The sequence below is a fragment of the Oncorhynchus keta genome, chromosome 1 (assembly GCF_023373465.1).
Source record: "Oncorhynchus keta strain PuntledgeMale-10-30-2019 chromosome 1, Oket_V2, whole genome shotgun sequence".
Classification (NCBI taxonomy): Eukaryota; Metazoa; Chordata; class Actinopteri; order Salmoniformes; family Salmonidae; genus Oncorhynchus; species Oncorhynchus keta.
In genome coordinates, this window is record NC_068421.1 from 51,919,395 (window position 1) to 51,942,702 (window position 23,308).

The window sequence follows — 23,308 nt, forward strand, 5'->3', positions numbered from 1 at the left end:
GCTCTAACGGTCGTCTCGCCCCGAACTGCGAATGTGCAAGCACTCCTTCAATATAAAGTTATTTTTGAGGAAAACGAAAACGTGTCAGTTTGTCACTTTCACAAGGTTGGAGTAATAACATGTTCAACTACTTAGGCCGTTTGCTCGAACCTAGGTTGTACTCCTCAAACACCGGCTTGGATATTTGGTCTATTTTCGCAAGCTGTTTCCCGGAAGTCTTCGAATGTTGCGCTTCTGGGTTTAGAAACTCAATGCCAATACGCAACAAAGCGTCCAGGCGGCTGGAAAACCACTCGAAGAATAAGGTGGCAACTGAGCTGCACTTCCTAACCTCCTGCCCAATGTATGACCATATTAGAGAGACATATTTCCCCCAGATTACACAGATCCACAAAGAATTCGAAAACAAATCCAATTTTGAAAAACTCCCATATCTTTTGGGTGAAATTCCACAGTGTGCCATCACAGCAGCAATATTTGTGACCTGTTGCCACGAGAAAAGGGCAACCAGTGAAGAACAAACACCATTGTAAATACAACCCATATTTATGCTTATTCATTTTATCTTGTGTCCTTTAACTATTTGTACATTGTATATATATATATAATATGACATTTGTAATGTCTTTACTGTTTTGAAACTTCTGTATGTGTAATGTTTACTGTTAATTTTTGTTGTTTTTCACTTTATATATTCACTTTGTATGTTGTCTACCTCACTTGCTTTGGCAATGTTAACACATGTTTCCCATGCCAATAAAGCCCTTGAATTGAATTGAATTGAATAAGAAATGGGTCAGTCGAAGACCGCGGATTGGATGATGAGTTCGAATCAAGCAGCGCGTCGGGCAAAGTTTGTGAAGATGAATGTTATGAATGGACAACACTAGTGTAGAAAATTGGAACCGGTGTAGGTTTTTTTTGTGATTTAGTTCAGTTTATTTTAGTCGTTTATTTTTGTATTTTGTTACATTTTTGGGAACCCTGTTTCCATCCCGCACAGTAGGTGGCGGAATGCACATTACATTGTGCGATCGCCAATATACCATAGAAGAAGATCTTCGTCATATCCTCTTATCTTTCGTTGCCGCATGTTTCCTCTGATATTTGTGGATCAGGTCTGGTATATTGTTTTTACGTCCATTTTAGAGTGGTTTTATGGTAAACAATTACGCGTGTGTTTGATATTTGACTGGGATTGATGTACCTTAGATGAAAAGAGGCAATGACACTTCATATGATACCCAGCAAATCCACTGTTTTCATTTTTGTTAACTGGCTCGAGTTAGCGTGCTAGTCTGTCTGGTTAGCCTGGCTATATCTGGATATTTGTTTGCGTCTTCAACATACACCATCCCTTTTGTGAAAGATGTCGCATGTGGATTAGGCTCGTTATTGAAATTGTAGCTATGTTCTTTGTTTCACTGTTCTCCGTGGGTAGTTAAAGTTCGATAGCTAGTAACAACGCCCTCTTGACAAATGTGGTTAACTAGCTCGCATATTGAGGTTCTCTAGCGTGTACAGTTGTTAGCTGGCTATCTTAGCTAGCAGCTAGTTAAGTGAGGAATGCTGAACTCCATTCTCTGAGCGTTTCTCGGCTAGTTGGATTGGCAGCAAATGTATGTTGACGCAATCCATAATGCTTCCAGTCAAATTATGGATGAAACTGGTCATCTGGAGCAAATTGTTCTGATACTAGTGTAGATGATTGACAAGATAACAACCCATATGCCTCCACTTGAAAACAGTTCAGTTGCTTGTTTACATGTTTTAGTTGAACTTCTACTCATCTGTCATTTTTCCAGGTAGAAATATGAACCAAGAAAAATTAGCAAAACTTCAAGCCCAGGTCCGGATAGGAGGAAAGGTAAGCTCATTTCCCTGTTTAGAGATTAAACAGGAAGTACATAGGGTGCGTTCAGCAGGACAGAATGGTGTGCCATGTTTAAAGGTAGTCAGTGATATGACGTAGATGCGCTAAGTAAACAACATAGTGGGTCAATTGCCGCAACAACGAAGTGCATTGGAGCGCAAGGCTAAACTTATCCACTGTTTGTTCCATGCCTACCTATAGAAGTTTGAAGAGAGCCCGTGCACATGTGCATATACTGTTTGAGAGTGAAGTCTTGCATCATGCTCTTCGCAATATTTGTGGTGCTGCTTGTGCAACGTAATTTTGCTGACTCTATTTCAATAGAAACTACTATTTTGTATGAAAAGTTGAAAAACGTTGTGATTATGGGGTGTGCTGCACAATTCTGTCATGGTCTCAACTACTCTTGGGTTCAAATTCGAAGTTTGGTTATGCATCAGCAGTCTTTCTCTTGTCAGTCACTCAATTAGCCCAAGGTGGCCACTCAATTTCGCTTAGGGCCCCCAAAAGGCTAGGGCCGGCTCTGTCTGCATGTGTGGGTATGGATGTGGGTACATGGACACGTGAGCCACCCTGGCCCCTCATGGGGTGTTTTTTTTTTGGTTTTGTCCCATCCCCCACCCCCATCAAAGTTTCACATCCTTTTTCTACATGTTGGAGGCATGTTATACATTAACGTGTCTGTCTGAACATTCCAAAAACATTGTGTCCTGTTGAACGTGCCTCTGAAATGTGTATTAGATCAAGTCAATCTTGATGAGTTAGACCTATATCAAGTTTTTAAATCAAATTACAATATAGACTAAAAGTTGTTTAAAATGGCACATTATTTTAGTCATTTAAGGTGACATGTTTAAAGTGAAAAATATATATATATATATATATATATATATATATATATATATATATATATATATATATATATATAACTCCTATGTTATATATTTGCAAATGTTTTATTTTTGATCATCAGCCGTATGGTTTCCGATACTCCTGATAGGTTGGTAGAGCACTGGGCACACCACTGCTTTATTTAACCTCTATTGATGTACATTCTTACATCTCCCTGTGTTGTTTTCAGGGCTCTGCACGTAGGAAGAAGAAGGTCGTACACAGGACGGCAACAGCCGATGACAAAAAACTTCAGAGTTCGTTAAAGAAATTAGCTGTCAACAACATTGCTGGTATTGAGGAGGTAAACACAGCTACCATTATACATTTTGTCATCTTAAGTTCTTAAATGTTGTATTTTGTTTCATGCCTCCCTTATACAGTGCCTTCAGAAAGTATTCATACCCCTTATTCCACACTTTTTTTTGTTACAACCTGAATTCAATATGGATTCAATTAGGTCAATCACCCATCTACACAAAATGGCCCATAACGACGAAGTGAAAACCATGCTGTTGGAAATATATTGAAAATTAAAAAAAAAAAATCCTATACATAAGTATTCACACCCCTGACTCAATACTTTGTAGAAGCACCTTTTGCTGTAAGTCTAAGAGCTTTCCACTCCTGGATTGAGTAACATTTGCGTACTATTATTTTCAAAATTCTTCAAGCTCTGTCAGATTGGTTGTTGATCATTGCTAGACAACCATTTTCAGGTCTTGCCATACATTTTCATGTAGAGTTAAATCAACTATAACTTGGCCACTCATGAACATTCACTGTCTTCTTGGTAAGCAACTACAGTATAGATTTGGCCTTGTGATTTAGGTTATTGTCCTGTTGAACGGTGTCTGGTGGAAAGCAGACTGAACCAGGTTTTCCCTCTAGGATTTTGCCTGTGCTTAGCTCTATTCTGTTTTTTTTTGTGGGGGTTTTCGTCCTGAACGATCATACCCATCACATGATGCAGCCACCACTATATGGAGAGTGGTACTCGGTAATGTATTGGAATAGTTTATATTCAGGATAAAAAGTGACTTGCTTTGCCATATTCTTTTAAGTATTACTTTAGTACCTTGTTGCAAACAGGATGCATGTTTTGGAATATAAAAAAATAAAAATAATCTGTACAGGCTTTCTTTTCACTCTGTCAATTAGGTTAGTACTGTGGAGTGACTACGATGTTTTATCCATCCTCAGTTCTCCCCTATCACAGCCACTAAACTCTGTAACTGTTTTAAAGTCACCATTAATTAGCCTCATAGTGAAATCCCTGAACGCCTTTCTTCCTTACCGTCAACTGAGTTAGGAAGGACGCCTGTATCTTTGTCGTGACTGGGTGTATTGATACAAAGAACTTCACCATGCTCAAAGGGATAGTCAATGTCTTTGTGGTTGAATCTGTTTGAAACTCACTGCTTGACTGAGGCACCGTACAATTATCTGTATGTGTGGGGTACAGAGATGAGTCATTCAGAAATCATGTTTAACCTTTTTATTGCACACAGTGAGTCCATGCAATTTATGTGACTTGTTAAGCAAATCGTTACTCCTTAACTTATTTAGGCTTGCTATAACTGAGGTTGAATACTTATTGACTCAAGACATTTCAGCTTTTCATTTTTAATACAGTTGTAAACTGTTTCTAAAAACACAGTTCCACTTTGACATTATGCGGTATAGTGTTTTTAAGTGAGCAACCCCCTCCCCTCTTACTGTCACCAGGTAAACATGATCAAGGATGATGGCTCAGTGATCCACTTCAACAACCCCAAAGTGCAGGCATCTCTGTCTGCCAACACTTTCGCTATCACCGGCCATGCCGAGACCAAGCAGCTCACGGAGATGCTGCCGGGCATCCTCAGCCAGCTGGGCGCCGACAGCCTCACCAGCCTGCGCAAACTAGCAGAGCAGTTCCCTCGACAAGGTGGGTTGGCCCTCATGTAAAATCATTAGGTTAGGGCTGGGGTATATTCACAAGGAACCAACTGGGACAAAACGGGGAGGGACCAAGCAAAATGTGTCAAATAGAAGCTCTCGATTTTTTTTGCAAAAGGAAATTCTGTTACGGTGTGCACTGGGGATTATTTTGAGACCTGAGGAGTGTCTTGATGCTTACTATATATACAATTGAAGTCGGAAGTTTACATACACTTAGGTTGGAGTCATTAAATATCACTTTTCAACCCCTCCACAAATTTCTTGTTAACAGACTATGGTTTTGGCAAGTCAGTTGGGACATCTACTTGGTGCATGACACAAGTAATTTTCCCAACAATTGTTTACAGACAGATTATTTCATTTATAATTCACTGTCACAAATCCAGTGGGTCAGAAGTTTACATACACTAAGTTGACTGTGCCTTTAAACAGCTTTTGAAATTCCAGAACATGATGTCATGACTTTAGAAGCTTCTGTTAGGCTAATAGACATCATTTGGATCAATTGGAGGTGTACTTGTGGATGTATTTCAAGGCCTACCTTCAAACTCAGTGCCTCTTTGCTTGACATCATGAGAAAATCAAAAGAAATCAGCGAAGACCTCAGGAAAAATTATCTATACCCACAGTAAAACGAGTCCTATATCGACATAACCTGAAAGGCCGCTCAACAAGGAAGAAGTCACTGCTCTAAAACCGCCATTAAAAAGCTAGACTACGGTTTGCAACTGCACATGGGGACCAAGAGTGTACTTTTTGGAGAAATGTCTTCTGGTCTGATGAAACAAATTACCATTATGTTTGGAGGGAAAAGGGGGAGGCTTGCATGCCGAAGAACACCATCCCAACTGTGAAGCATGGGGGGTGGCAGCATGTTGTGGGGGTGCTTTGCTGCAGGAGGGACTGGTGCACTTCACAAAATACATGGTATCATGAGGAATGAAATGTATGTGGATATTTTGAAGCAACATCTCAAGACATCAGTCAGGAAGTTAAAGCTTGGTCGCAAATGGGTCTTCCAAATGGACAATGACCCCAAGCATACTTCCAAAGTTGTGGCAAAATTGCTCAAGGACAACAAAGACAAGGTTTTGGAGTGGCAATCACAAAGTCCTGACCTCAATCCTATAGAGAATTTGTGGGCAGAACTGAAAATGCATGTGTGAGCAAGGAGGCCTACAAACCTGACTCAGTTACACCAGCTCTGTCAGGAGGAATAGGCCAAAATTCACCCAACTTATTGCGGGAAGCTTGTGGAAGGCTACCAGAAACATTTGACCCAAGATAAACAATTTAAAGGCAATGCTACCAAATACTAATTGAGTATATGTGAACTTCTGACACACTGGGAATGTGATAAAAGAAATAAAAGCTTAAATAAATCATTCTCTACTATTATTCTGACATTTCACATTCTTAAAATAAAGTGATCCTAGCTAACCTAAGACAGGGAATGTTTACTAAGATTAAATTCCAGGAATTGTGAAAAAATGAAAAATTTGGCTAAGGTATATGTAAACTTCTGTATTTTTTAAATGTATTGCAGTGCTTGACAGCAAAACCCCTAAAGCAGAAGATATTGAAGAAGAAGACGACGATGTCCCAGGTAAGGATGATTCCATTTGCAAGGGAAGTATTTCAGACACTTCAGAGGAAACATGACATAATTTCAACCTGTAAAACCATCCTTTTGTTTTTCTCTTCTCTTCAGACCTGGTGGAGAATTTTGACGAAGCATCAAAGAATGAGGCAAACTGATTGATCTTCCCCTTGAGACCCCATACAAGGATTGGAACTGCATTTAAGAAACTAAGGCGACTTCTCTGATGTTTTAACTTCTAGCTACGAAGACCTATCATTTCAAACACTATCCCGTCAACCAGAGACTTGTGTATTTTGAAATGTCCCAAGGATGCAGTCCTTATCAGACTTGCTTGCTCACTTAAACTCTCAACACATTGGTCAACGGTTCAGTACTTTTCACCACATTGTTAGTCTCGGAACAGGATTGCGGTGGTCGTTTTAATTAAAGCTAGTCTTAATAATCATTTTGTTTTTACGAAACAAAATAAAGGTGATTAACATTTTCTACATAGTGCTGTGGTCTTTCTGTCTGTTGAAAGGGGATATTTTCTTTTTTGAAGAATTGTCACAACAGCTGCCACCCTGGCCATCATTGTGTCAAGATGCATAACTATTCAGTCACGATTTAATTTCAATCTGCCTTGCAGCGATGATGACATCCAATGTGATATTACACTGACATGGATGATATCAAAGTTGGTCGTAAAGACTTTTGTGGTATTTTTTTAGATCCATATGTTTTCTGTGGTTTCATTTACACAGGTCATAATACCCAAGTCATAACACTTAAACCACATAAAGAAATGAAAATGCAATGCCATATGTGCAGTAGACACATTTTTGGCTAGAAATAAGAGTATATTTTCTGTAATGGAATGATCTCATTAAGTAAACATATATTCTAATACAGTGTAGAAAAGGACATTTAAGGACATCCTTGAGTTTACTTAAGACCTGCAGTGAGAGAGAGAGAGGGGGGTGGGGGACGCTGAAGGAGAGAGGGGAATAGTGGGAGGGAAATCGTCCCTCTGCTAGTGAGCAGGACTGCTTTTCTTGTCTTCTTCGCCACTAATGTTGCAATATGTTGAAGTTCTTCAGTGCCCGGGACGATGAGAATGAAAGCCTATTGGGTTCATTGACAGAAGGTACGTTTGTAATTCTATTCCAAAATAAAATCCTAGAGATAGAACTACATCATCTGGCGCTATCGTAGGGGAAATTGTAGCTGATCTGTGCAATCATGCGTCTTGCCGCGTGCGACACATTCATAGAAGGGCAGAAGCACACGAGAATATTCCTTCAGCCTATATGAATTAATGGGAAACTACGACTTGAATTATATGGAAATAACGCGATAAAGGGAATAATGCTGCGATATTAACCTGCAACGATTAATGAATCGGGATGGGGAGCAAATGTCGCATTGCCGTGTTCACTGGTTGAGGGGATTTAAACTGTTGCACGTGTGCTGGATGCGTCACCGTCCCGCGAAGCAAACGCTCAGTCAGCTGTACTGGTTGAGCCCTATTGTAGTTTATATGCGCCGTAATAAAGATTATATATTTACCAGTAATCTGTGATCGTCAGCATGAATGGTTGGGGTGCAATAACGGGGGGTGGGGTGGGGGGGGTAAAGCTGCAATGCAGTTTTACCCCGACAAGAATTCACCAACGCTAAAGGGTAGGCCTATCTGAAATTGTGCAATAGGCAATAACCAACCAAGGCTCAATCACAGCATAATGCAACCCCAAATCTGAATTATGAATTTTTCCTCCTCACAGTCGTAACATTTTGTCTTATTTCAGTCGAAAGCGGAGTATAATATTTAAAAAAATATATAGAATGAAATGTATAAATATCTTTATTTGTGTTATTGACATTATCCCTCAATTCTCGAAAATTCCAAACTAATTGTATGCACCTTTATTAATAATGTAACTTTTATAATAATAATAGTAATGTACATAATCTAACATCCAGATTTGCCACTGAAGCCTGTATTTTTTTAATGCTGGTGTGTCACTACAGCCCTATTCCCCAGAGAATGAGTCAGCTTTACCTGGCTCTCTGGACCTGTCTCCCTTTGAAATGGCACCCTATTTCCTATATAGAGCATTACTTTTGACCAGACCACTATGGGCCTGTAGTGCACTACAAAGGGAATAGGCTGCCAAAAGTAGTGCACTTCATAGGGAAAAGGCTACCATTTGGGACGTATCCTAGCTCTCTCAAGGATGACAGTGCACATATGTTTGCCTCGGTGGACGATTTAACTTATCCAAAGCAATGAGATAAATGGCCTCCCATTTATTGGACCCATTACCACCTAGGAACACAGACTGTCCCATCATGGGATCATGGGCGTGAGTGAGTGCTTAGGTGCTCTTGTGGACTAAATGTCACATTCTTCGTTAATATGCCTGTTTGTTCTCTTAGTGAAGTAAAATGTCTGCGTCAGGTTCATGTCACATATACCTTTACATAGTTTTGATCTGTTCCCGCGTCTTTGTATGAACAGATGAATCAGATGCTCCGTCTCTGATGGATGCTAAGCACCACTGGCTCCACAGACCCTGTCTGCTGATGCTCAAAGATGGGGATGTCACAAAGCCAGGACAGCTGGGCTGTGGACACATCGGATCAGATTCCCCTGCAAAACCCAAAGTCCATTCAGAGGGGGTCCTGAGCCCAGGGGTGGCTCCTGTTTCCCAACTGGAGACCCCCGCTCAGAGACTGATGAGACAGCTGGAGGAGGGAAACTGCACTGTGACCACTCTTTCAACATGGGGAGAGAGGAATTTTGGGGAGGCTTCTACCCCCCTAATGCTCAGCCCCTCCAAAGCTGCTGGGCCAGAGGTGGAGGTGGAGGTGGAAGAGGAAGTGAAGAACAAGCCCCAGCCATCCTCCTCCAAGGAGGACTCTGTGGTTGAGGAAAAGGAGCTGGAGGAGAGTGGACTTGAGCTGCAGGACCCCCCCAGTGGCTCAGATGCCCTAGGCCCTTACATTGACGACCCGTCTGGTCCCCCTGTGGAGGAGCCCTATGGAGGCGGCCATGATGCCCAAGTCCAAGAGCCTAGACTGGGGCTTCAAAGCCAGACCAAAGCCAACGGACTAGCTAATGATGAGACCAACGCCAACGGAGTTCAAGCAGATAGTGAAGAGGGAGCTGTGGGGGACTGCACACCTTCCCCTATGTCTCCATTGGTGGATCCAGACAATGAGCTACAGGCCGGCCCCGCGGGCATTCTGTCCAGGGAGCGAGGCACTATTCTCGGGGAGGTGGCCCCCGTGTGGGTCCCTGACGCCCAGGCGCTGGTCTGTATGATGTGTGAAGTCAGGTTCACCTTCACCAAGAGAAGGCACCACTGTCGCGCCTGTGGCAAGGTGAGGGTCTTGCACCACTATTTTGCGTGTGTGTGTGTGTGTGTGTGTAGGTTGTATTTAAAGTAAGAAGGGATTGGATGTTATCCCTGAGAAATTAGGCTGACCATTTGTGATCGTGTGTCTGTGCTACAGGTATTCTGTTCAGTGTGCTCCGGTCTGAAGTTTCGACTAACACACCTGGATGGGAAGGAGGGGCGTGTCTGTGTCTCCTGTCACTCAACTCTAGTGAAACGTGAGTATCACATGACAACACTGTTACCATGACACTACAGGGTAAATCCATTTAAATTCAATCACTTTTTGACAGGAACCCTTTTGATTTAAACAAAACCTTCCATACATATTTGCCCATTGTAGAAGTGCTCATAAAGTGATTTGGAGTCGAATGCCAAAACATGAGATTGATATAATTTAAAAGCTTACAAACAGGGTTGTCAAACTATTTCATAATTTCTGGGAATAAAAAAGAAATAATAATATGTGCCTTTTTAACCTTTAATGTAAATGACCTACAATAAAAACTAAACCCAGATGTTTTTCATATTTGCATATGTTGTTGCTTATACCCTATTTTACATTGTCGGAGGTTTTTGTCTTGTTCCCGCTATCAGTTGAGACACAACATGTTCCTGAATACAGGGTAGATGTCATGTTTTGGCTGATGAATGCACTAAAATGGGAATAAAATACAGATTTCTACTTTCAAATGGTACCACAAACACCAGAGAATGTTGACTTGAATGGGAATATCTGTTGTTTGAAATTACAGTGCATTTGGAAGTATTCAGACCTCTTGACTTTTTCCACATTTTGTTACATTACAGCCTTATTCTAAAATTGATTAAATTGTTTTTTTTCCCCCTTCATCAATCTACATATATTTCCCCATAATGACAAAGCAAAAATTGTTTTTAGACATTTTAGAAAAAACAGAAATATCACATTTACATTAGTATTCAGACCCTTTATGCGGTACTTGTTGAAACAACTTGTACTTGTTGAAACAACTTTGGCAGCGATTACAGCATTGAGTCTTCTTGGGTGTGATGCTATAAGCTTGGCACACCTGTATTTGGCGGAGTTTCTCCCATTGTTCTCTGCAGTTCCTCTAAAGCTCTGTCAGGTTGGATAGGGAGTGTCGCTTCAAACCTATTATCTGGTCTCTCTAGAGGTGTTCGATCGTGTTCAAGTCTGGGCTCTGGCTGGGCCACTCAAGGACATTCAGAGACTTGTCCAGAAGCCACTCCTGCGTTGTCTTGACTGTGTGCTTAGGGTCATTGTCCTAATGGAAGGTGAACCTTCGCCCCAGTCTGAGGTCCTGAGAGCTCTGGAGCAGGTTTTCATCAATGATCTCTCTGTACTTTGCTCCATTCATCTTTCCCTCGATCCTGACTAGTTTCCCAGTCCCTGCCTCTGAAAAACATCCCCACTGCACAATTCTGCCAGCTTCATCGTAGGGATGGTGCCAGGTTTCCTCCAGACGTGAAGCTTGGCATTCAGGCCAATGAGTTCAATCTTTGTTTCATCAGACCAGAGAATCTTGTTTCTCATGGTTTGAGAGTCCTTTAGTTGCCTTTTGGCTAACTCTAAGCAGGCTGTTATGTGCCTTTTATTGAGGAGTGGTTTCGGATCTCTATGGACAATTCCTTCGACCCCATGGCTTGGTGTTTGCCCTGACATGCACTGTCAACTGTGGGACTTTATATAGGCAGGTGTGTTCCTTTCCAAATCATGTCCAATCAATTGAATTTACCACAGGTGGACTCCAATCAAGTTGTAGAAACGTCTCAAGGATGATCAATGGTACACCAATTTTTGTGGTGTACCAGCTAAATTACAGTCTTCTGAAGGGATAGGTCCATTCTATGAGTTATATTTCTATGATTGAAATGACACCCACCCTGTATTCAAGAGCATGTTGTGTCTCAACCGATGGTGGGCACGACACAAAAACCTCGAATGATGTTAAGTAGGTTCTAAGCTACCACATATGCAAATATGAGTTTACACGTTGTTCTATAATTGATGTTAAGGGTTAAAAAATGACGAGAATTCAAAAAAACGTTGTTTGACAACACTGTCTGTAAGCTGGTAAATTGATCAAACTCAACCGTTAATCTTTTCCAGTGATGAAGACATGGATGTCTCATGGTGGGGTATGCAAGACGGGTCAACTTTGAGCACCGTTATCTCCTGAATGTTTGGCATTCATTGTCCAAAAAGTCACTTTCTGACCACTTCTACCATAGGCGAACGTGTATGGAACGTTTTTTTTTTTTCAATCAAAAGGGATGCTGTCAAAAAGTGATTGAGGCAATAAATGTCTTATAAAGTTAATTGGTGCAATATGTAGACATTTGTTCCCGTCTATATTATTGACTATCTCTCATGTTTGTTGTTCTTTAGGAACCCCTCCAAGGGGGAGGAGGAAGGTGTGGTTTGCCGATGAGATCCTATCCAATGAGAAATCAGACTCTGCACCTTGTACTCCAATCAGAGGCCCCACCTTTTCACCGCTGTTATTGAGGAGAAGTATAGCTGCTACAATCAGAAGCGCCACTGGCTCACCACAGACCAGCAGGAGGGCCCCAATAGCACAGGAGATGCCCCTGCTCAATGTATGTATAAAAAAAATACTTATCAGACCGGACTGATTTGCTGCAATTTATACAATTCAAATATAATAAAGGTTCTAAGGATGTGGTAACATGCTTTCTGTTGGTATCTTTGATATCCATAACCCCACAGTATTCCACAAGCTCTCTCTTTTTGACTATCTTTCTGCCTCACTATCTCCCTCCTAGTCCTCCTTCCCCTCCTCCCTCCACCTAGGGGCAGTAGGTAGCCGAGAGGCTTCCGGTTTCTGGTTGGAATCCTATGTCTGGTGGGAAAATCTGTCTGGGACTGTCCTCGATGCTTTCACCTGCCGTTAGGCCCTTGAGCAAGGCACTTAACCCCTAAACTGCTCACCCGGCGCCGTGTGTGTGTCAGAGTGGACCAATTTCTGCCTTAATCAAGTGTTCGCCTCCTCAATCCTTCTTCTCCCTTCTCCATATAGCCTCTGCAGGAGGCGTGTGGGCCCTGTGGCTGGGGTACGGCAGCCTTGGTCAGCAGCCACATCAGCAGCTCTGCCAACCTCATCCCACTGGAGGGCCTCCCTCCCATCCTCACCTCCACCGGAGTCAAAGGAGGTACGACCAGGCTGCTATCTCTGGAGATGCTAACGGCTAGCTTACTGCAAAGCCACGTTTGGGGAAACCCCTGGCTTACTGTACTGGGACTGTCGTACAGTTAGGTAGACAGCGTTAGAGGTGTTACTCTGGTTCGTTATCAGGCGTTATGTCTTCGTGTTGGGCAATTTAATAGGATGTAAACACTAGTGGCCAGCTTACACATCTTATTTAGACACAGAGGTTAAACTATGGCTGTTTTTAAAGGCGGTATTTGCGTCTACGGGTGTCTAGCTCACAGTTTCCTCTGTCTCGCCCAGACTACACAGTCGAGGAGAGGCCCTCTGAGATGGTCCTCATCCAGGAGCTGGAGAGCGGCAGGCCCAACTCCCTGGTCTTTGTCCTCAACGCCAACCTACTGGCCATGGTCAAGCTGGTCAACTGTATGTGACCTTTCCTATCAACCTTCAACCTTTTTTCAGTCACTGACAGAGTGTATACACTGTTTACATGTATTCCTAGCTCACCATTGACTCAAGTCACATGTATATTTTATAAGAGTGTCAGACCGTGTCACCAGCAGTGACCTCACATTGAAGCACTGCCTCTCATTGGCTCTCCCCAGATGTAAACAGGAAGTGCTGGTGTGTGACGTCCAAGGGCATGCATGCGGTAGGCCAGGTGGAGGTGGTGGTGCTTCTGCAGTGTCTGCCTGAGGAGAAGAGCTTCCCCAAGGACATCTTCAGCCACTTCATACAGCTCTACAGGGACGCCCTCACAGGTGAGACTGGTGCTGACGTGGTCTGGCAACCTAGCTACCGTTGACCAGCACTGGACAAAGCTCTGAAGCAGGTCTTGAAAAGACTTCCAAGTCTGTTTAATGGTGTGCTAGTCCCTCTCTCTATATATCTCTCATTATCTCCCTCCCTCTGTCTCCTCCCCCCCCATCTCACTCTCTCTCCTTCCATCTCTTTCCCTCCATCCACCAGGCAAGGTGCTAAGCCACCTGGGTCTCTCCCAGTTCTCCAGTAGTTTCCTGAGCAGTGAGGAGCATGCAGGGTTCCTCTGGGTACGCTCCACTCTCCAGTCCCTGCAGGGCCTGCCTATGCCCAACCAGCCCTTCCTCTTTGGCCTACTCGTCCACCGGGCTGAAGTACCCTGGGCCAAGGCCTTCCCCCTGCGCCTCATGCTCAGACTGGGGGCTGAGTACAGATGTGAGTCAGGGCTCTGGAAGCGGGAGAGAGATGTAGCTGGGTAGAGAGAGAGTGTGTGTGTGGGCGTGCATGTGCATGCAAGCAATACCCACATGAAGGCAGGATAGCTGTCGGGTTGTGGTATCTGTTACATGTGTTGCTTTGGCGACGCAGCTTTTCTCTTCTTTGTATGGGTTTCACTGCCACATCCACCCAGTGTCATCCCCATTAAGGCATTCCTCTCCCTTCCTTTCCAGTTTACCCCTGTCCTCTGTACAGTGTGCGCTTCAGAAAGGCTCTTTTTGGGGAAACTGGCCACACCATCATGAGGCTGCTAGTAGTAAGTAGCTTGCCTCACATGACAATAACAGCAATCACCAAGGTGGTATTCATTGGGGCACACCGTACCAAAACGATTCTTACTGGACAAATTCAGATAGTCCCTGCCTGTTTCAGTCAGTTGTTTCCATTTGGTGCCTAATGAATCACAAATTTTTTCCCTCATTGCTTCCCAGGACTTCAGGAATTACCGGTACACTCTGCCAGTGGTGCCTGGACTCACTGTAGATCTGGAGGCTCAGAGGACCTGCATTAAAATCCCCACCAATGGCTATGAGGAGGTACAGCTAAACCATGAAACAACACTTGGTTAACTGTGACCAAGAAGCTGCTATAAATACTTTGTAAATGATAAAAACACTCCTTTATAAACAACTCTTTCATCAATAGATCAAGGGTTGACATCAATACATTCTCCCTCTCTTTCTCCCTCTCTCTCTCTCTCTCTCTCTCTCTCTCTCTCTCTCTCTCTCTCTCTCTCTCTCTCTCTCTCTCTCTCTCTCTCTCTCTCTCTCTCTCTCTCTCTCTCTCTCTCTCAGCTGATGAGGGCTTTGAATAAGTCCAATGAGCATGTGCTGGCCATGGGGGCATGCTTCAACGTGGCGGCAGACTCCCACCTCATCTGTGTTCAGGGGGACGATGGCCAGTACCAGACTCAGGCCATCAGCATCCACAATCAGCCTCGCAAAGGTGAGAAGCCCCTGGAATCAACAGACGGTGATGGGGACTATGGGAGACTGCAGACTGCCTGTCCTGTAAACAAAGAGAAATACCAGTAGAGGGGGAATGCTACACAAAGGGCAAGCAGCACATCACCTACCATCAGGAAGAGGGAGAGGGAGGGAGAGAGAGAGATTACAGTACAGAGAGGTAATATTTACTGCCAAGTAATCTGGCTTTTGGCAGCCTAGGGGGAAATCGTATGCGTGATTTGTCATGTTTTTATATGCTCACTTGCAAAAACCGTGCCTTTGCTGTCACTAATTTTCACCACTGGAGGGCAGTGTCGTGTCACGTGAGAGGGTGAACCATCCTGAGAAAGTTACTTGCTGTAGAAAGCTTACCTCTGTCATTAGTTTTGGTTAGTCCAACTGTAATATATAGATGTTTCTATCTACAAGTCAGGTGGTTATATATGGGGCTGTGTTTTGTTTCAGTCACCGGTTCCTGCTTTTTTGTGTTCAGTGGAGCTCTGAAAGCAGCATCGGGATATCTTGCCAAATCCAGCATCGTGGAAGGTAGGATCACACTTGTGTATCTTCGCTTAAAACTGGAAAGTTGCCTTACTAGTCGTATTTAACTAAAACACAGAAAGTCATATTATGATTGCTTTACTACTAACTTATCCTAAATAAGATTTCCTTATTTAGTCTGTCAATGTTTGTCTGTATGTGTGTGTCCATGTGCACTCAAAGTTGTGTGTGTGGCTGTATGTATGTGCATGTGAGTGTGTGTGTGTCCTTGTTGGTGTCTCTCTCTCTCTCTGTGTGTGTGTGTGTGTGTGTGTGTGTGTGTGTGTGTGTGTGTGTGTGTGTGTGTGTGTGTGTGTGCGTGTGCGTGTGTGTTTTTTTTTGCTTTTGCTGTCCCCCTCTCCAGATGGGCTGATGGTGCAGATCACCGTGGAGACCATGGTGGAGCTTCGCCGGTCGCTACGGGAGATGAAAGACTACACCATCACCTGTGGGTCGATTGACCAGTCAGACAGCCAGGAGCATGTCCAGGTCCAATGGCTGGATAAAGAATGCACTTTGAATAAGGGGTGAGTGTTAGGTCATTAAACTTCTGATCAGTGTCCCATCATTTTTTTTTTTTTTTTTGCCTATCGTTATCCTACATTTATTCTACAGCGTTGTTGGGTGCTTGTTTCTGATTGGCTAAAAGGGCATTCTAGAATAGACATTAAAACCAGATGACGGGCCGGTGGGAAAAGATATATTTGGACGTTGGAATAGATATCAGAACTCCGTGCGGTCATGACTCAATAAGCACCTACACATGCAGACCGTACTTGCTACAAAGTTACAGAACACTAAACCAGCCACCACACAAACTGAACATGGATACATTGTAAATGCAGGTCCAACGAGAACCTGATGGTCACTCTGACAGAGCTCCAGAGTTCCTCTGTGTAGATGGGAGAACCTTTCAGAAGGACAACCATCTCTGCAGCACTCCACCAATCAGCCTTTTATGGTAGAGTGGCCAAACGGAAGCCACTCCTCAATAAAAATCACATGACAGCCCACTTAGAGTTTGCCAAAAGGCACCTGAAGGACTCTCAGACCATGAAAAATAAAATTCTCTGGTCTGATGGAACCAAGATTGAACTCCTTGATGAAAACCTGCTCCAGAGCATTCAGGACCTCAGTCTGATGCGAAGGTTCACCTTCAAACAGGACAACGACCCTAAGCACATAGCTAAGACCACGCAGGAGTGGCTTCGGGACAAGTCTCTGAATGTCCTTGACTGATCTAGCCAGAGCCTGGAATAGAACCTGATTGAACATCTCTGGAGAGACCTGAGAATAGCTGTGCAACGACACTCTCCATCCAACCTGACAGAGCTTGAGAGGATCTGCAGAGAAGAATGGGAGAAACTTCCTAAATGTAGGTGTGCCAAGCTTGTAGCGTCATCCCAAGAAGACTCGACGCTGTAATCTCTGCCAAAGGTGCTTTTACAAAGTACTAAGTAAAGAGTCTGAATACTTATATAAATGTAATATTTCAGTTTTTTATTTTTAATACATTTGCAAAAAGTTTGAAAAACCTGTTTTTGCTTTGTCATTATGAGGTAATATGTGTAGATTGATGACTGGGAAAAAAACTATTAAATCCATTATAGAATAAGGCTGTAATGTAACAACATGTGGAAAAAGTCAAGAGGTCTGAATATTTTTCGAATGCACTGTATTGGCACGCCCTCGACGTGCCAATATATCCTCCAGACACCGGCTTTCGGGCATGATCACTTAAGTCTCAACGAGTGTCCCCAACGCTGCGTCGTCAATTATTTCCAAGGTAACGTAAAGAACGTTGGCGTTTTATATCTTGCTTAAACCTCTCTCACTAACCCCACCCCCTTGTCGCTTCATCCATCTCTTGTCCATCGCCGTAGAATACCCTTTATCGTCGCTTGCCTTCTTTGTATGGCTGTGTGCGTGCGTGCATGCATGTGTATCTTGCAGTGTTATCAGCCCCATTGATGGGAAGTCCATGGAGTCCGTCAATAGTGTGAAGATGTTCCAAAAGTCCGAATACAAGTCCAATGGAAAGGTCATCCGCTGGACAGAGGTACGCTCGTCCCAACTTTTCATCGCTACTCTTGGCTCTCGCGGTACTCTTACTCAAAGCCATTTGCCTCCGTACTGTATTCCCCTAAGTGCAGGCCTATGTCTTTGTGAGTCTCTTGTGTGTCTCCCAGGTGTTCTTTGTACAGAGAGGGGATCGTCCTAAGAGCCAGGGCGACCACCATACAGAACACAGCCGGCTGACAGAGCGACTGGCCCGGGCATTCTGCCTGGCACTGTGCCCACACCTCAAGCTGCTGAAGGAAGATGGCATGGCCAAGCTGGGGCTGCGTGTCACACTGGACTCCCAACAGGTGAGGGTGCCCATTGAATGAACATACTGGACTTGAACCATTTAGATGTTAAGAAATACAACTTTCTGGGAGCGGAATCTTTCAAATTGCGTGTCATCTTACTTTAGTAGTTGTAGTAACTCTTGAATGCCTAAGATGGGAGTTGGGGACCACCTTTTTTTAACATGAAGTTATTAGTCATGTAAACAGTGGCGGGATGTAGGCCTTCGTGATGTTGCCAAAGCTGGCAGTGAAAGCTATCGATGTGTGGCGGGTTAACATCGCTGCTTCATGTTCCAGGTGGGGTTTGTGGCAGGCAGCAATGGCCTGCCACTCCCAGCCCCGTACCTCAGCACCCTGGACACCGTGCTGACGCCCATCATCCACAGCAGGGGGCGCAAGAGGAGCGAGGGACCCGTAGTCATAGAGCTCATCTTCTACATCCTGGAAAACATCTCTTAGGGGAGGGGGTCAAAGTGCACACGCTCATCTCCACATCGCGCCGTCCACTCACCATCCTCTCTCCTGGCTCTCCATTTGTGCTGCTGTGAGTTCGAACGAGCTTCAAAACAGCGTTGGTTGAAGGAGTACGCTCATTTAATGGACATAAAAGCTCACCTCCAGGCTCTATATGTCTCAGCCAGCCTGTGGCAAGAGGTGGCTGGGTGGTAAGTGGTCTGACTCACCAAAGCTGTTCCATAGGTCACCCTGCCTTGGCCTCTAACTCAGCAGCAGAAAGAAATGCCACCCTCATGTTGTTTTTCCCACTGTCAGGCTTTGTACCAGTGTCACCAGTGTTACTGTGGAATAACACCAAAGCACACATATGAAACCCGAAAGTGGCCATGAGATCAGGGTATAGTAATCTGCTTCATTTCGTGGCTTGAGACCAGTACGTCTGTATATTTTCAATAGAAATGCCCATATTTTGAGAATGCCTTTAAACTGGGGACTGGATTCAGCCCCTGACCTTAAAAAGCAATGGGAAAAAGAGAATGACTTCAAAAGAAATATATCAGTAGATCTGTAGCTAGCCGTTTGATGCATACCGAATGAATGAATGTTTAAGAATGTTTTCATATTTGAATGTATTTGAATTCCTCTTGATTGCCCCTGAAATGCATTACTCTCAACCCAGGATGAATTAAACATGATATTAACACAAGGAAATCATACAAGGTTTTGATTTTTTGAACCAAATCAGATCTTTATTGGTTGCGTACACCTATTCTTCAGATGTTGTCTCAGGTGCAGAGAAATGCTTATGTCTCTCTTATGCTTTGACAGTGCTGTAATCCAGAACAATACAAAACAATATCAGAACAGGCAATGTCAGTCCGGAATATAAATATATATGTATATGATGGTGTGTATAGACAGTATATGAATAGAATTAGTGTGTACAGCAGTAGTTAAATAAGATGAGCCTTGACTAGAATACAGTATACATATGAAATGGGTAAAACAGTATGTCAACATAATTAAAGTAACCAGTGTTAAAAAAAAAAGTATTTTTTTTATTTCACCTTAATTTAACCAGGTAGGCTAGTTGAGAACAAGTTCTCATTTGCAACTGCGACCTGGCCAAGATAAAGCATAGCAGTGTGAACAGACAACACAGAGTAAACAATTAACAAGTCAATAACACAGTAGGAAAAAAAAGGGGAGTCTATATACATTGTGTGCAAAAGGCATGAGGAGGTAGGCGAATAATTACAATTTTGCAGATTAACACTGGAGTGATAAATGATCAGATGGTCATGTACAGGTAGAGATATTGGTGTGCAAAAGAGCAGAAAAGTAAATAAATAAAAACAGTATGGGGATGAGGTAGGTGAAAATGGGTGGGCTATTTACCAATAGACTATGTACAGCTGCAGCGATCGGTTAGCTGCTCAGATAGCAGATGTTTGAAGTTGGTGAGGGAGATAAAAGTCTCCAACTTCAGCGATTTTTGCAATTCGTTCCAGTCACAGGCAGCAGAGAACTGGAACGAAAGGCGGCCAAATGAGGTGTTGGCTTTAGGGATGATCAGTGAGATACACCTGCTGGAGCGCGTGCTACGGATGGGTGTTGCCATCGTGACCAGTGAACTCAGATAAAGTGGAGCTTTACCTAGCATGGACTTGTAGATGACCTGGAGCCAGTGGGTCTGGCGACGAATATGTAGCGAGGGCCAGCCGACTAGAGCATACAAGTCCTAGTGGTGGGTGGTATAAGGTGCTTTAGTGACAAAACGGATGGCACTGTGATAAACTGCATCCAGTTTGCTGAGTAGAGTGTTGGAAGCAATTTTGTAGATGACATCGCCGAAGTCGAGGATCGGTAGGATAGTCAGTTTTACTAGGGTAAGTTTGGCGGCGTGAGTGAAGGAGGCTTTGTTTCGGAATAGAAAGCCGACTTGATTTGATTTTCGATTGGAGATGTTTGATATGAGTCTGGAAGGAGAGTTTCCAGTCTAGCCAAACACCTAGGTACTTACAGATGTCCACATATTCAAGGTCGGAACCATCCAGGGTGGTGATGCTAGTCGGGCATGCGGGTGCAGGCAGCGATCGGTTGAAAAGCATGCATTTGGTTTTACTAGCGTTTAAGAGCAGTTGGAGGCCACGGAAGGAGTGTTGTATGGCATTGAAGCTCGTTTGGAGGTTAGATAGCACAGTGTCCAAGGACGGGCCGGAAGTATATAGAATGGTGTCGTCTGCGTAGAGGTGGATCAGGGAATCGCCCACAGCAAAAGCAACATCATTGATATATACAGAGAAAAGAGTCGGCCCGAGAATTGAACCCTGTGGCACCCCCATAGAGACTGCCAGAGGACCGGACAGCATGCCCTCAGATTTGACACACTGAACTCTGTCTGCAAAGTAATTGGTGAACCAGGCAAAGCAGTCATCCGAAAAACCGAGGCTACTGAGTCTGCCGATAAGAATATGGTGATTGACAGAGTCGAAAGCCTTGGCAAGGTCGATGAAGACGGCTGCACAGTACTGTCTTTTATCGATGGCGGTTATGATATTGTTTAGTACCTTGAGTGTGACTGAGGTGCAACCGTGACCGGCTCGGAAACCAGATTGCACAGCGGAGAAGGTACGGTGGGATTCGAGATGGTCAGTGACCTGTTTGTTGACTTGGCTTTCGAAGACCTTAGATAGGCAGGGCAGGATGGATATAGGTCTGTAACAGTTTGGGTCCAGAGGGGGATGACTGCGGAAGCTTTCCAATCCTTGGCGATCTCAGACGATATGAAAGAGAGGTTGAACAGGCTGGTAATAGGGGTTGCGACAATGGCGGCGGATAGTTTCAGAAATAGAGGGTCTAGATTGTCAAGCCCAGCTGATTTGTACGGGTCCAGCTCTTTCAGAACATCTGCTATCTGGATTTGGGTAAAGGAGAACCTGGAGAGGCTTGGGCGAGTAGCTGCGGGGGGGGTGGAGCTGTTGGCCAAGGTTGGAGTAGCCAGGCGGAAGGCATGGCCAGCCGTTGAGAAATGCTTGTTGAAATTTTCGATAATCATGGATTTATCGGTGGTGACCGTGTTACCTGGCCTCAGTGCAGTGGGCAGCTGGGAGGAGGTGCTCTTGTTCTCCATGGACTTCACAGTGTCCCAGAACTTTTTGGAGTTGGAGCTACAGGATGCAAACTTCTGCCTGAAGAAGCTGGCCTTAGCTTTCCTGACTGACTGCGTGTATTGGTTCCTGACTTCCCTGAACAGTTGCATATCGCGGGGACTATTCGATGCTATTGCAGTCCGCCACAGGATGTTTTTGTGCTGGTCGAGGGCAGTCAGGTCTGGAGTGAACCAAGGGCTGTATCTGTTCTTGAAATATATATATATGCCATTTAGCAGACGCTTTTATCCAAAGCGACTTACAGTCATGTGTGCATACATTCTACGTATGGGTGGTCCCGGGAATCGAACCCACTACCCTGGCGTTACAAGCGCCATGCTCTACCAACTGAGCTACAGAAGGACCATTCTTAGTTCTGCAATGACCATGTACATCGGGCATCAGTCTCTACGGTGCAGGGTAGAGCAACGGGTGGTAGCCGGCTAGTAACAGTGACTAAGTTCACTGCAGGGTACTGGGCAGAGGCCGGCTAGTGGGGACTATTTAACAGTCTGATGGTCTGGAGATAGAAGCTGTTTTTCAGTCTCTTGGTGCCAGCTTTGATGCACTTGCACTGCCCTCGGCTTCTAGATAGTAGCGAGAAGAACAGGCCGTGGCTCGGGTGGCGGAGGTCGTTGATGATCTTCTTGGCCTTCCTGTGACACCGGGCGCTGTAGACGTCCTGTAGGGCAGGCAGTGTTCACCTGATGATGCGTTGGGCACACCCTCTGGAGAGCCCTGCGGTTGCGGACTTTGCAATTGCCGTACCAGGCGGTGATACAGACCGACAGGATGCTCTCAATCTTAGGGGCCAAGCCAAATTTCTTCATCTGCCCGAAGATGTCTTTGTGAATGGACCATTTCAGGTTGTCAGTGAGGTGCACGCAGAGGAACCCTCTTCACTGGTCCCTGTCGATTTGGATTGCGTTGTGCTCTCTCTGCTACCTCCTGAGTTTCACAATCAGCTCCTTAGTTTTGTAGAGGGAAAGGTTATTTTCCTAGCACCACTCAGCCAGGGCCCTCACCTCCTGCCTTCTACACTGTCTCGTCGTTTTTGGTAATCAGGCCTACCATTGATGTATCGTCCGCAAACTTCATGATTGAGTTGGAGACGTCCGTGGCCATGCTGTCATGGGTGAACAGGGAGTACAGGAGGGGGCTGAGCACGCACCCTTGTGTTGAAGGTCAATGTAGAGGAGTGTAGAGGAGTTGCTGCTTACCTTCACCACCTGGGGGTCCAGGACCCAGTTGCACAGAGCGTTGCTACACAGCTATTTTCTGGTCTCTAGAGATGTTTGATCAGGTTCAAGTCCGGGTCCTGGCTGGGCCACTCAAGGACATTCAGAGACTTGTCCCGAAGCCACTTCTGTGTTGTCTTAACTGTGTGTTTACGGTTGTTGACTTGTTGGAAGGTGAACCTTCGCCCCAATCTGAGGTCCTGAGCGCTCTGGAGTAGGTTTTCATCAAGGATCTCTCTGTACTTTTCTCTGTTAATCTTTCCCTCGATCCTGACTAGTCTCTCAGTCTCTGCCTCTGAAAAACATCCTCACAGCCTGATGCTGCCACCACCATGCTTCACCATAGGGATGGTGCCAGGTTTCCTCCAGACTTGATGATTGGCATTCAGGCCAAAGAGTTCAGTCTTTGTTTCACCAGACCAGAGAATCTTGTTTCTCATGGTCTGAGAGTCCTTCAGGTGCCTTTTGACAAACTCAAAGAGGGCTGTCATGTGCCTTTT

At 44.4% G+C, this 23,308-nt stretch overlaps 2 protein-coding genes across 5 annotated transcripts; both read left to right on the top strand.

Moving 5' to 3' along the window:
* Window positions 1-998: 998 nt before the first annotated feature.
* On the top strand, window positions 999-6,795 carry LOC118387357 (transcription factor BTF3 homolog 4-like). Of its 2 annotated transcripts, none has more exons than XM_035775645.2 (6): window positions 999-1,118; window positions 1,806-1,867; window positions 2,955-3,068; window positions 4,493-4,694; window positions 6,255-6,314; window positions 6,420-6,795. In XM_035775645.2, the coding sequence occupies exons 2-6, from the start codon at window positions 1,814-1,816 to the stop codon at window positions 6,464-6,466; spliced, it is 477 nt and encodes a 158-aa protein (XP_035631538.1). In that variant the 5' UTR covers window positions 999-1,118; window positions 1,806-1,813; the 3' UTR covers window positions 6,467-6,795. The 2 variants fall into 2 exon arrangements, with proteins under 2 accessions (XP_035631538.1, XP_035631531.1); XM_035775638.2 differs by lacking the exon at window positions 999-1,118 and adding an exon at window positions 1,198-1,222.
* A 480-nt stretch (window positions 6,796-7,275) lies between these two features.
* Window positions 7,276-19,408, top strand: LOC118390187 (zinc finger FYVE domain-containing protein 9-like). 3 transcript variants are annotated; one of them, XM_052527290.1, is made up of 16 exons: window positions 7,276-7,437; window positions 8,812-9,677; window positions 9,810-9,909; window positions 12,084-12,295; window positions 12,736-12,868; window positions 13,168-13,290; window positions 13,473-13,628; window positions 13,837-14,061; window positions 14,298-14,380; window positions 14,556-14,660; window positions 14,919-15,069; window positions 15,537-15,617; window positions 15,976-16,138; window positions 17,565-17,670; window positions 17,801-17,980; window positions 18,260-19,408. In XM_052527290.1, the coding sequence occupies exons 1-16, from the start codon at window positions 7,374-7,376 to the stop codon at window positions 18,419-18,421; spliced, it is 2,910 nt and encodes a 969-aa protein (XP_052383250.1). In that variant the 5' UTR covers window positions 7,276-7,373; the 3' UTR covers window positions 18,422-19,408. The 3 variants fall into 3 exon arrangements, with proteins under 3 accessions (XP_052383250.1, XP_052383251.1, XP_052383255.1); XM_052527291.1 differs by lacking the exons at window positions 17,801-17,980; window positions 18,260-19,408 and having other exon boundaries at window positions 16,457-17,587; XM_052527295.1 differs by lacking the exons at window positions 17,565-17,670; window positions 17,801-17,980; window positions 18,260-19,408 and having other exon boundaries at window positions 15,795-15,979.
* Window positions 19,409-23,308: the final 3,900 nt, after the last annotated feature.

Bases quoted from the DNA above. Each gene is read 5' to 3' on its own strand.
- LOC118387357 (XM_035775638.2), top strand. The intron at 1,868-2,954 runs GTAAGCTCATTT...TGTTGTTTTCAG, and splicing joins AGGTCCGGATAGGAGGAAAG to GGCTCTGCACGTAGGAAGAA. The intron at 6,315-6,419 runs GTAAGGATGATT...TCTTCTCTTCAG, and splicing joins AGAAGACGACGATGTCCCAG to ACCTGGTGGAGAATTTTGAC.
- LOC118390187 (XM_052527290.1), top strand. From the start codon at position 7,374: ATGTTGAAGTTCTTCAGTGCCCGGGACGATGAGAATGAAAGCCTATTG. The intron at 12,869-13,167 runs GTACGACCAGGC...TGTCTCGCCCAG, and splicing joins CTCCACCGGAGTCAAAGGAG to ACTACACAGTCGAGGAGAGG. The intron at 14,661-14,918 runs GTACAGCTAAAC...TCTCTCTCTCAG, and splicing joins CCACCAATGGCTATGAGGAG to CTGATGAGGGCTTTGAATAA.